This window comes from Thamnophis sirtalis, unplaced genomic scaffold (assembly GCF_051295495.1).
Source record: "Thamnophis sirtalis isolate CommonGarterSnake01/CBP01778 unplaced genomic scaffold, rThaSir2_p1.2 scaffold_1, whole genome shotgun sequence".
Lineage (NCBI taxonomy): Eukaryota > Metazoa > Chordata > Lepidosauria > Squamata > Natricidae > Thamnophis > Thamnophis sirtalis.
In genome coordinates this window covers 116402240-116416385 of record NW_028261381.1, presented here as the reverse complement: position 1 = coordinate 116416385, position 14146 = coordinate 116402240, and the positions used below count along the sequence as shown (strand labels likewise).

The following is a 14146-nucleotide window of genomic DNA, read 5'->3' as shown; positions in this document are numbered from 1 at the left end:
CACCTCGGCTCTTATATAAATGAATATAAATGATATTATATTCTTTGAAAATTTAACTTTTTGTTCCTTATAATTTAAAAGAATTGGAAGTGACATGAACTCTTACATCTTCAGTTGTTATATATATATATATATATATTATTTTGCTTGACTGCATCAAGCCAAGAATGATAGTAATAGCAATAGCACTTAGACAGAAGTGGTATTCAGCAGGTTCTGATCAGTTCGGAGAACTGGTAAATACCACCTCTGACTGGCTTCATCCCCATCTATTCTCTGCCTCCTGAGTCCCAGCTGATCGGGAGGAAATGGGGATTTTGCAGTATCATTCCCTGCCATGCCCACAAAGCCACGCCCACAAAGCCATGCCACACCCACAAAGCCATGCCACAGAATCTGTAGTACAAAAATTTGAATCCTACGACTGGCTTTATAGTGTTTTACAGCACTTTCTAAGCAGTTAACAGAGTCAGCGTATTGCCCTCAACAATCTAGGTCCAGCAGGATCGAGCTCCAAGGCGTGGGTAGAGTTTGCCTGCAACACTCTAGTTAAACCACGGTACAGGGCTCATAGAGTTCAGCCTTACATTTTTCTCACACAGTGTCTAATAATGTATACTTAATAAAAGAAAACATGCTGTAGAACTTATTTTTGTTTTTGTATCATTTCAGGTGTATTGACATTTTGGAATTATGTGAACAAGAAGATTTGATGAGGTTCCACTATCATACTTTAAAGCTATATAGTTCTGTTTGTGCTCTGGGTAATAATAGAGTAGCTCATGCTCTTTGCAGCCATGTGGATGTTTCCCAGATATTTTACACAATAGATAATCGGTATTTGCCTGGACTTTTAAGGTCTGGATTCTATGACTTGTTGATTAGCATTCATTTAGAATATTCAAAAGAATCAAAACTCATGATGAACAATGAATTTATCACTCCTGTTACAGATGAAACCAGGAAAATCCGATTATTTCCAGATGGATCTAAGAAACATGGCTTGCCTGGAGTTGGACTTAGCACATGCTTGAAACCAAAGTTTAAATTCTCTACCCCTTGTTTCATTTTGTCCAATGAGGATCATCAAAAGCCTAGTCCAGAGATACCACTAGAGATTCTTAAGACAAAGACCATAAGCATGTTGACAGAAGCAGTCTACTGCAGCGGAGCACATATCCGAGACCCTGTTGGAGGGAAAGTTGAATTCCAATTTGTTCCTGTTCTGAAACTTATAGGAACTTTGCTTAGGATGGGAGTTTTTAATGATCATGATGTTAAACAGATTTTGCTTCTCATTGATCCATGTGTATTTGGTGAGAGCAAAGAAGAAGTAATGGAGCAAACAGAGAAAGAGGATGTTACCCAAATAGAAGAAAAAGCAGTAGAGGCTGGTGAAAAGGCCATTAAGGAAACTAAGACCCCAATAAAGGGGTTGCTGCAAACAAGATTGCCAGAGTCGGTTAAACTTCAGGTAATAACCTTAATATATCTGCAATTATATTATGTTACTAAAACATCACATGTAGTATCCCACTGTGTTCTCAATTTTCTTTTAGTCCTAATATATAACCTGGAATAAATCAATTTTATCTTACTGTGCCAGAAATCTTTATGGATATTTGATAAATGAGACAAATATATATTTATGACATGGAAAACATGGTGATGTAGAAGCATTTATACTGATTCGCCTCTGCTCTTGTGTATTAATAAGCAAATGAGAGATTGGGTTGAATAGAAATACTCTAGCTATCAGACTTTGCAAATGTGTTTGTAAAGACATACAAGCATTTGTGTAGTTACAATAGGTAGGCTGAAGCTGAAGTTAAACTATTATAAATATTACAGATATTGGATCTCCTGTATTATCCAGAACCTAAAATCTTTACTTGTGAATGCACCATTTTATCACAGAAAAAGTTAAAAGAAAGAAAGTTAGGAAAATTTGGATCAAAGTAGTATTGGTCCAGACGAGGCTATCAGGCTGTCAGTCACTGTACTCATCACTTGTTTGTTCAGTGGATTATATCTGGGAGGAGAGGGCCACTCCCAAATTTTCAGATTAGTACATCCTAGCAATATGTAGATTTATAGATTCAATAATGAATGAAATATAACAATGCTTATTTTATCTGGAAAACTCTTACACTACTGAAAGGACAGTTTGAATTGAACTGAGTTTCCTTTTTCATTGCCCACAAAATTGACTTTTCACATATAATGATGTGTATTGCCCTCCCATTTAGAAGTGCATTTATTACACACACAAACACGAATTTTCACCAATATAATTCATTTATTCTTTCATATTAGATGTGTGAGCTGCTCAATTATTTCTGTGATTGTGAACTGAAACACCGAGTGGAAGCTATTGTGTCCTTTGCAGATACCTTTGTCTTAAAGTTACAGTATAATCAAAAATACAGGTATAATGAACTGATGCAAGCCTTGAATATGTCTGCCGCGCTGACTGCCAGGAAGACAAAGGAATTTCGCTCTCCTCCTCAAGAGCAGGTAGATGAAGATCCTTCATCTGTTCTAGCAGGAAGTATAGAAAGAGAGAAAAGGGAAAGACCTTCAATAATCTTAAAATATAGCGTCTATTACAAAGGTGTCTACACCACAAAAAAAATGCTCAGAAGGAGGTATCTTGCAATATTTCTTTACTATTCGGTAATAGTATTGAATTAGAATAAAGAAAGCTGTTGTTTTTAACTTTCAAACTTTTTTAAAGTTTTCAACAGAATTTCTAAGAGTTATAAAAGTGGAATTAATCTAGGAATCTAGAAAACTGTATTGCTGAATCTTATTGGCACATTTTGTATTGTTGGAGAACACTATATCCAGAATTACTAGAATGCTGCGTAAACCAGGGGTGGGTTCCTGCCAGTTCTAACCTCTTCTATAGAAGTTCCACGAATCTACAGTGCCGTTTAGAACCGGTTCCAGCTCCCTCCCCCTGCCCATCCGCACATCATCAAGATGAAGAGCGAGAGGAGGAATTCTGGGAGTTGAAGTCCACAAGTTTTAAAGCTGTCAAGTTTGAACACCCCTGGGTTTTTTTTTCTAAAGAGTTAGAGGTGCAAGGGTCTTGTAACTTGACAGCTTTAAGACTTGAGTGCTTCAAATGCCAGAGATTCTGAGCCAACAATTTGGTTGCTAAGTAAAAGCATTGTTAAGTGAGTTTCACCACATTTTACAAGTTGGCCATGCCCACCCAGTCACATGGCTGGCAAGCCATTCCCACGCAGTCACATGGCCAGCAAACCACTCCCACAAAGCAGGCCACACACCTACAGAAGAGGTTCTAAAAATTTTTGAAACCCACCACTGGCGTAAACTATCTAGTATTTCTGATGCTGGGCATCCAAATAGAAGGAAATAGAATAAAAAACATAATCCCGTGTCCTCTAGGACAGAGTTAAAAAGAAAATGGAGGGAACAGGAAAATTATTAGTGGGCCTCTGTCTCAGATGTTGATGAGTTTTTTAAAAAAATATTCTTATAATGGATTGAAACAAAAATTAAAGTGAAAATCTGAGTACAGTACAACCCTAGTTCTAATTTTAATCTTTTAATTTCAGATTAATATGCTGCTGAATTTTCAGCTGGGGGAAGATTGTCCTTGTCCAGTGGAGATTCGGGAAGAGCTATATGAGTTTCATGATAAGCTCCTAATTCATTGTGGTGGGTAGCAAGTATTCATTTTGCTGAGTGGTCATATTGTTCCTGTGATTTTTTTTATTTATTTTTTTGTCTATAAAAGATTACTACTTACAGATCTTCCATTGTTATAGCATTTTTATAGAAAACATAATATGGACAAAATAAAAAAAAACAATTTCAATGTAAAAAAATAACTAATTTGAAGGACCACATATTTTTTTTTCTAGCAGTGGATCTCACTGAGCTGGTTTTCAATACTTCTCCTTTTCCCCAGAAAAAAAATGAAGTATCTCTTAAATGGAGCTCAACTCCTGGTTATTATTATGTGGATATATCCATGTAGTTTTCTTGGTAGCAGTATAGATATGGTTTACTATTGCTATTCAATAGGAAGTTTTTTTTCAGCCGTTGGTATTCTCATTGGTGATCTCCCATCAACGTACTGATCAGATCCAATCTATTTAACATTTTCAAGATTAATTAAGGTCAGTTGGATGCTACCACTTGCTGTTACTCATTAACTTCCCTAACATAATTTAATGTCCATTGACCTGGTCTGGGCTGTAAACTTCAGGAATTTATGCAGTACAGCATGATTAAATCCTCATTCAATCATTTGCCTTACCTATCCCATTCATTGATGTTTATTCTGTTCTTTGCAATAAAGTTTCCTGGTCCTTTTTTATTTTCACTGGCAGCCCTTCCTTGAAAGATTGTGCTTGTTTAATTACTGCATGAGATGCATAAAGATGGTTCTTTAATTATTAGAATATTGCAAGTATACTATTTTTATTGTCCTTACACACTAGGTATTCCATTAGATGAAGAAAAAGAAGAGGAAGAAAATATTTCATGGGCTGGAAAACTATGTTCTTTGATATATAAAATAAAAGGAATACACAAAACAGAAAAAAGAGAAGCAACAGAAGAAGAAGAGAAATATCCTAGTAAGAATTTAAATTAATAACAGTACTCCTTAAACTAAATTACAGCTTTGTATGAACTATAATTTTGCAGTTTCTCATGCACAAGAAGCACTATCAGTCTCACAGAGAGATCTAGAGTACAGTCCATCTGGAATATATATTAAGGAATTAATCAGATATCCAATCTAGAACAGTGTCATGGGTTAAATATGTCATGCATTTTAGGTACAAAGTTTTAGGTACATTTTAGGCACAAAGTTAAAAGCCCAAATCTCACGATAGTCTTAAACTAATATTACATTCAGGTTGATCTGAATAATTCTGTTCTGTCAATTTACTTATGAAAGGAAGATTTTTACTGGAGAAGGAATGCATTTAGTTTTTATGGTTTTATGTTATGATGTTATTTCTGATATTTTTGTTTAATTTTATATTTTACCATGGATGTTTAAGTCACTGCGTGAGCTAGTTTACACAGGAGATAATAAAGTTTCTTAATCCCCATTTTGGATAATAGGAAGAGGAAAGATAAGCATGTGTATAATTTTTTTATATAACAAAAGAAAAAATATATGTTTTTTCCTGGTCTGGGGACAGTGTTATCATCTCACATAGATTTTTTCTAAGAATATAACTATTTCTATTTTTTTTTCTTTTTTGAACAGACCATTCAAAAGAATCATGGTGAACACCTGTTATGTGTGCTGTAATTTTCTTCTCTAATCACATTTCACGGAGAGATATTCTTCAGCTTTAGGCTCGATTAAAATTGTCTCATTTTAGATAGAGAAAGGAAAAGGAACAGCGTATTCAAAATACATTTGTCTTGTCTTTTTGATTATGCCTATACCACTGTTTCTCAACTTCAGCAACTTTAAGATGGGTAAACTTCAACTGCCAGAATTCCTTAGCCACCAAGGGAATTGAAGTCCACTCATCTTAAAGTTGCAGAAAAATGCTGTCCTAGCTGTCTCCCTCTCAGGATTAAAAGAATGAAATAGTCTAATCAAAATAAGCTTACCCCCTGAAGATGTCATAAATTAGTTCAAAGTGCCTGCCTTTCCACCTCACTGCCTACCTCAGACTCTAATTATCCATGTCTGTCTGCAAAGACCTGTGTTCTAACCAAATCTAATGAATCATTAAATTCAGGACAAGATGATAGGCACTGCATCTTTCCTTTGAGCTGCTACTCTAATGTTTTTACAATAAGCTTTTCAAAACTTCCTGCTGAAAAAAGCAATTAAAGCTAGGTCTCCCATGCTTTTTTTTTTTTTTGCAGGAGTCCTTTTGTGGTTTCTTTTAAAGATATAATCTGCTATGGCATGGAAGCTTTTCCCCTTAAATGTACATTTCTTTTAATATTTTGTTTTGAAACAAAGCTCAGCGTTATTTGGTTAGAATGAAAAGCTGCATTTGAACTTTTCTTTAGTTCATTTATAGCTCCAAGTAATCGTATTCCCTCGAGACGCTTTCATAAACCTTCCTCCAGGCAGTCTAACAGCTAGAAGAGGAACTTCAAGAGAAGGCTTCTATACATATAGAAAAACTCCTTAAGCTTTGGAGAACTCCCATATCCATGTTCTCTTGCTTTTATTCTCCCTCGTTCCCACCCACCCTGGTTACAGTGGCTAGCCCACTGCTTTGCCAGTGTTTGCAGGCATAATCAAGGGTGTAACCTTTAGTTACATCCTTGATTATAGTGTAACTACAATTCTCATGGTGCCTAAGGATTTTGAGGACAAAATAAGCCTCTCTATTAGGTGGTTTGAGCAACATCAATGAAGAATTTACTAGACCAATACATTTATATATTTCTGCAGGTTTTGCTTATCATTTCTCTGTTGTAGTCTGAGGAACTCTCCTTTCCCAGTTCACATCAGAAAGGCCAAGGCTACTCCACATTTGAAGCATCTTTACCAAATATTGGTCTTGTCTACTAAACTAAGATAAAAGATTGTCATTTATCGATTTATTAATTTATTAGTTTATAATTTACTTCTGTACAAGTGCTGTATGCTGTTTAAGTAAAAATGAATTAAGTGACTTACAGCAACATACTGCATAGACAGGAATAATTCATTAAGGGAATTTACTTTCCTTTATGATACAGTCTGAAAATAATAAGTAAGTCACTTTAAGGCATTTAAGAAATCTCCCAACTATGCTGTGAGCATGGAATTCCATCTTAAAATTCTTCCTAGAAATTTATGAATTTGAACCTCACAGTTTCATCTTTCTCATGCATAGAATGTAGAAGGATTTTTTAAAGAAAAAAATTCATTGAACATTTTAATAGCAGTGGTAAAAGACAAGGTCTTCCAAGGAATTCTCTTTCAAATCTGTCATTCTTAACAACTTTTGGAAAATGCCGCCGTGGTTTGGCTTCTGGATGGTGGTTGCATATGGTCTATGGGATGGGTTTGGGTTTGAATCTGGTGAGGGTGATTGGTGGTTGCGTCCTGTGTTGTTCTGGGTCCAGTGTTGGTTTTTGTGGCTGGGACTCGTTTGTTGACTAGGGCTAGTTTCCAGATGTCTGGTAGATGGAAGGTATCATCATATTTATTCATGTTGTGGGGGTGTTTCTCTATTTCGATGGCTTCCCTAATTATTCTCTTGTTGAAGTGTTCAGTTTTGGAGATTAATTTGGTTCTTTAAAAATCAATTTCATGTTCTGTTGCTTTAAGGTGTTGGAAGAGGGAAGAAGTTTTTTCTTCTTTTATGACTGCGTTCTTGTGTTCTGCAATGCGTGCATTTATTCTCCTATTAGTTTGTTCAATGTATGTTCCTGCGCAGATTTTGCATGATATTAAATAGACTCCTTGGTTTTTTAGCTGGATCTTGTCTTTGGGGTTTCTTAAGATGTTGGCTATTTTTTGGTCAGTGCCGAAGGCTGTCTTTGTTGCTCACAGCAACAAATCCCGCACTACACATACCCGCACCAATATTTATAGAAAGACGGGAGTTCCGATTACACTTTGCTCGCACCAGCCTGAAGATGGCAAGTGGGACCTCGTCAAAACATCACCAAGATATATATATTAAAGGACCAGACAAATTTTGAATATTATGAATTTTACAATTCCTAATATAATTACAATTCCTAATATAGGAATATATATATATATATATATATATATATATATATATATATATATATATATATATATATATATATATATATATATATATATATATGTTTTTATTTGTGCTGATAAATAAATAAATAAATATATATATATATATATATATATATATATATATATATATATATATATATATATATATATATATATATATATATATATATATATATATATATATATATATATATATATTTGTCTGGTCCCTTAATCAGTTTATAACTTATAAGTTAAAATCTTACAATACAATACAATAGCAGAGTTGGAAGGGACCTTGGAGGTCTTCTAGTCCAACCCCCTGCCAAGGCAGGACAAATGGCTATCCAACATCTTCTTAAAGACTTCCAGTGTTGGGGCATTCACAACTTCTGGAGGCAAGCCGTTCCACTGATTAATTGTTCTAACTGTCAGGAAATTTCTCCTCAGTTCTAAGGTACTTCACTCCTTGATAGTTTTCACCCATTGCTTCTTGTTCTACCCTCAAGTGCCCTGGAGAATAGTTTGAATCCCTCTTTTTTGTGTCAACCCCTGAGATATTGGAACAAAGTTATCGTGTCTCCCCTAATCTTATTTAGGTTTTGCCATTTATTTCACATTCTTTAAGTTCTTCAGCTCCTAGTTATTTTTTCTTTTATTCTGGAATGAAGGTAAACTTGCTAGGTGGCTTTGCAAGCATGTTTTTTTTAAGATCTCTATTAAACTTAAGGTAGCTAAATACTTAATTTCTGAAGATGATTAGAAAGTGAGGTTAACACACCCAATATTTTTAAAAAGACTTAACCACAACTGAGAGCTTGATGGCTTCTCTTTGTCTCCTATCTGGAATGTTTTGTCTCATTTTATGAAATGGGAAATAAAGTTTCTGGTCACTCCTTGAACTTTGACTTAAGAATTCATATATTGTCTCTTTCAAGAATTCTATTTCATTGATATCTGTATGGCACATATAATCATGTTACTATGTAAATTTTCCTTCATCTTTAAATGATGATTCCCATGGGAATTGCAAAATAATATGAGTCAGGTAGTCCAATATGCACTGCACACCGTGAATGTTTCTTCATGCTTTAGATATTTTTAAAAAATGTGGTGGTGTACTCCTGAAGTCCCATATATAATAGACAGCTGGCTCAATTAATGGTTTAAATTCCACTCAACAGTTTATCTTGCCATCATAAATCAGAAGAAAGAGATTTTGCTCTTGCCTAGGTGTCTCTCTTTTTGGGTTTTACCTATGAGGATTGCATGATCCACCAATCTTTCAATTCTTAGTAGAACCGTAGAGTTTTAGTAAACCTATATCTTTGACCTAAAGTAGGTGAAAATTCCATTTTTTATGTTAGATTTTCATTCTCAAATATGGTTCTATAAATCTATGAATTCAGTGGCACATATTTTTTGCGGGGCGAGAGAATAAAGTGATACTGAAGTGACAGCCAGTGGAAATTATGGCAAATTGGAGTTTGGTTTATTGCCATCAAAAGCCAGATATTAGGAAACACAGAGGATATGAGTATGTGACTTGAATGTTTGTTGGAATTATGTGATGTGCATTCACATTTCATGAATCGAAATATCTCCTATATCAGTAATGCAGCCGCTTGTGCTCCTTTTATTGCAAAAGGTGTAATCATTGACTTCTTCCCTTATTCAAGGATAAGAGAAGGCAGATAACAACATGTATACACATTGTTAGCCTGAAAGTGATGCAACTTATCTACATAAGGTCATTGCATAATTGGCAGGGCTGCGACTACCCGCTGTTCCCACCCAAGATGAAATTCTAACCCCTAAACTCTTTAAGTAACCGTTGCTAATTAAACTTTCAGCTTCCTTAATTGCAGCAAGCTTTTGACAAGCTTTTATGTCAAGATTCGTGTGTATTTTTTCTTTTTTTCCTACCTTTCCCCTTCTATCGCAGTTTCTCTGAAAGAGCTGATCTCTCAAACTATGGTTCGCTGGGCACAGGAAGATCAGATCCAAGATCCAGAATTAGTTCGCATTATGTTTAACTTACTTCGACGGCAGTATGATAGCATTGGTGAGCTGCTGCAAGCACTGAGGAAATCTTATACTATAAGTGCTAATTCCGTGCAAGACACAATCAACTTATTAGCAGCACTGGGGCAAATTCGTTCACTTCTCAGTGTCAGGATGGGAAAAGAAGAAGAATTGCTCATGATTAATGGCCTAGGGTAAGAAATAAATTCTTTAATGCCTTAAAATACAGTTAGAACATTCAGCTTTATTGATTCTTAGTTAAAACATACTCTAGGCCCATTTGTCAACCTGATTGGTTTTGTTACAAGACTGTTCAGATAGTCATTGGTGCAGGACTTTCTGTGGCAAAGGTTCTCCAGGGCTTAAGATGCAAGATGTTTTTTTCAAACCACCTCTATTGATCAAATAACAACCAATTAATGTTATAACAGGCAAGTAACCTCCTTGTTTTTGTATTAAAGTTAGTGCATGCTGTCCCATGAAACCCTGAAAAATTAAGATGGGGACAGATTTTCCCTGCTATGTGACTGTTAAAAGTCAAAATTGACTCAAGATACATTATCAGTACTGTATTTCACAATAGGTCAGAACTATTCACCTGTTTCATTTTTCAAATATTCTCTGTGTTTTATTTCTTTTTTCCTTATTGCCTTTTAAAACACACATCTACGTGTGAAATTTTAAGGAATCTATTTATAAGAGAGTAGTTAAATCCCTCTCTTTCTGAGAGTCCTGATTCTGATTAAAAATGGGAACAGAACAGGTAAAACAAAACCCAAACCACATAATTCAAGATTTAATCCTAAATTCTTTTTCTGCTTTAACAATCTGATTTAGATTGAATAGAACTTAACTGTGCAAACCTTGTCACTTATAATTGAGCATGACCTCAACAAAGTTGCCTTTTTTATGACACTAAACTTGTAATCTGTTTTACCCCCTTAGAATTAAAATGTAGTCTAATATTCTTTTCTAATATGTTTTGAATTGCGGAACTAAAAATGGTGCTGTTGTAAAATAAATAAAAGTACTGGCTTTCACTTTTTTTTTTCACTTAGAGATATAATGAACAACAAAGTATTTTATCAGCATCCTAATCTTATGAGAGTCCTCGGTATGCATGAGACAGTTATGGAAGTAATGGTAAATGTGCTTGGAGGAGACAAATCTCAGGTAATTTCATAGATATTTGTGGTGTTCTGTGCTTACTATAAGTAAGAGGTCTAGTATAAATATGCTATGCACATGTAATAAAGTGAAACAAGTGGTGCAGTGACCTAGAAGTGGAGATCTCGACTCACAACCAGGAGGCTGTTAGTTTGATCCAGGCAGAGGCAGATATTTCTCTCTCTGGGCACACTGAGAATATATCTGCTGAATAAAACTCTGCATTGGTGACAGGAAGGGCATCCAGCCAGTAAACATTCAGCTCCATTCAGTTAATAAGTCACAACTTAGTATATATAGTATACCTGCCTCTATGTGCTTTTCTGATTATGGGAGGAAGTTTGATAGTAACCGATTACATATTTTATTCTTCAAACATTTAGTTTGAAAATAATTTCCCATGACTTTCCCATGATATCGGAAAGTAGAAATAAGATCAAAAGATTTCTGATACATTTTTCTAACATGTGACATTATGGTCTACTGCAAAGCTAATTACTTAAGTTTAAGATCATTGGCTGAACAATGCAATGCAATTATACAAACGTAATATACATATTGTTAAAAAAATGAAATGATTTTAATTTAATGCAGATAACAAAAATGGGAGGAAATTATACTTTCTCACGGAGGAAAAAATTAGACATGTTCGCATTTTAATTCTTTTCTCAGTCGCAATCAGATGATACAGTGTTAAAGTTAGCAGGGAAAAATCCTCATAAAATAATTGCCTGCTGTCAACAAGATTTGGTGCAATAGAGTACCATTTATTTTTTATTCAAGCTGCTGAATTCTAAAGTAATTTCAATGCATATACTTTAGGAGGTTTAATGATTACTGTGGTGCTCTGCAATTTGACACTTGAATGATTGTGGCATTTTTCTCAAAAATGTAAATGACTAATGTTTTAAGATGTCAGAAAAAAAATTGCTAATGGCTTTGAGTATTGACCCAGACATGTCCTCCATAATGCAAATGCTTTTAGTATTAGATAAAAATTGCTGGGTTTTCACTTCTGTTACTACATACATAATAATGAAGAAATATTTTGAATTTCTCATAGATATTTGGATAGAAAGATGACTTCTCCAAAGTCAACTCATGATTTTGTTGTTGAGTAGAACAATCTTGAACCTGGGTTTTCAGTCCAAATCCAGCGCTTTAATCATTACATTATGCTATTTATAGGGCAAAGAGTGAAAAACATGTTGTACCTCTCGAGTATATAATGTCACATGATACATACTTCTTTGAGAGTTCCAGTAATTGTTTATACCAATTATACAAATATTATAGCATATGAAAATGAAGGCATCTGGACCAAAGTTAGAGACTTTTGACAATAAAAAATAATAATAAATATAATGCATCTTTCTAATTTTGGTTAGGGGAAAAAAACAAGCCAGAAATTAGGACAGGTTCCAAGATTCATATTTTAATTGTGAGGACTTTAAAGATAAGGATTTAATAATTAAGTTTACCATAACTTTACATGCAAATATACATACATGTATACATACTATACATAACCTTTACTTGTTTTTATGAGCTAAATAGTATGATGATATCACAACCAAAGAAAAAGTAATCCAAAGAAATTAAAACCATGAGATACAAAAAGGAAAACAAATCATAGCTATAGCTAGTTACCACCAACACAGTTAATTATACTTTCAGTATCTTCCTATAATTACAAAGCATTCTTATGTCAGCCTTATTTATATGTTGTCTCTTTTTTCTTTACATTTTTACTTCCTATTTATACTGAGAACTTAGTTTTCCCCTCTCCGTGTTATGTCCTGCTTACCCTTCCAAATTAGGCATAAACACAAATACTTTCACTACTTTTCACAAATGTTGATTCATCACAATACACAGCAGATTACCCAATATCTCTCTATCCATATGTGTACATCATAAAATTCTCCACCCATTCTCATTGGTAGTAAATATTTTCCCAAGATACTTACTGTAAATTTGTGTATTTGCCCTAGTTTTCTTTTTGTGTGTGTGTATACATTGATATTGTCCATTCAGTTTTCCCTGTAAAACACAACCACCTTGTTCTTTGATTAATTTTCAGTTCAGTTCTATTAATTTTCAGATTCACACTGCTCGTGACTTTGCATAAATATTCCCTGCAAATCATTCATTCAGCCAACAAAGTAACACTAGCAACAAACATGCTTACATTCATGTATCCAAAGAACTGTAATGTTATCAAAAGTATTGCACAAACATTCTTGGAGTGGCCTGATTTGCCACTCAAAAAATAGGAAGCAATTGTGGCCCTTTACAGAATATTTGCTGAGAATACTCTCTCTGTTGGCAATCCTGAGTGGTCCCCCGATTTTTGCAGATTCTCCATTAGTATTATTAAAGTAATTGGTGCAAAGCAGCAGAGAAAAACTTTTTGTATGAATATTTAAATAGAAAATTTGCAGGTTATTTAATGGTGTTTTTCTTCTGCAGATTGCTTTTCCTAAAATGGTAGCAAGTTGTTGTCGGTTTCTTTGCTATTTTTGCCGGATCAGTCGCCAAAACCAAAAAGCCATGTTTGAGCATTTAAGCTACTTACTTGAAAACAGCAATGTTGGACTTGGTATGCTATTTAATTTTAATAGTCATTTGGCTTAATTTGACATATCAAACACTTTAGTTTGTAGCCTGCTACATGAAATCCTAATTTAAGTTATTTTGCATATTGATACTCTTTTTATTTATGTAACTGGTTTTTAAGTTGTGCTGTAGATTAAAGAATTATAAACCCTCTAGAGCTTTTTACAGATCATATTGTAAAAGACATAGAGCATAATTGTCTCCACCACATTCAATAAGATTGAACCAAGCACATTAGTAAGGTGGCTTTTAACTGACTATTCAAGATTAAAACCTTACATATGAAAGATAAGGCATCTCAAGTGTGTTGAGAGCTGGTCAACATTTGAGATATTATATTGGTATTTTAATGTTCCTAAACTATTACTCCAGGAAAATCCTAATACGCACAGTCAGTAAGCATATATTTACAAATCTGGAAAGAAGACTCATAGAATTCTTTGAAGTTATATTTATGTCACATTTTTGAACCAGTCCTTTTATTTTATGTTTAAACTGTCCTGTCTGGACATTATTCCAGAACTACAATGATGATCTTTGAACCACAATAGCTCTGGCCTCTTTAATTATGTTTTTTTTTTGAAGTTCTGTGTTCTGTGTATCGGGGGGGGGGGGGGGGAA

The 14146-nt window shown here is 34.3% G+C and overlaps 1 protein-coding gene across 1 annotated transcript in view; it reads left to right on the top strand.

Annotated features, from left to right (window-relative positions):
* RYR3 (ryanodine receptor 3) overlaps positions 1-14146 on the top strand; it is a 287040-nt gene that overhangs the window by 138730 nt on the left and 134164 nt on the right. The window contains exons 35-41 of the mRNA XM_087723025.1: positions 673-1474; positions 2317-2517; positions 3588-3690; positions 4479-4616; positions 9660-9933; positions 10798-10912; positions 13379-13508. Of these exons, the coding sequence (XP_087579151.1) occupies positions 673-1474; positions 2317-2517; positions 3588-3690; positions 4479-4616; positions 9660-9933; positions 10798-10912; positions 13379-13508 (1763 nt within the window). The remainder of the gene's footprint in view (positions 1-672; positions 1475-2316; positions 2518-3587; positions 3691-4478; positions 4617-9659; positions 9934-10797; positions 10913-13378; positions 13509-14146) is intronic.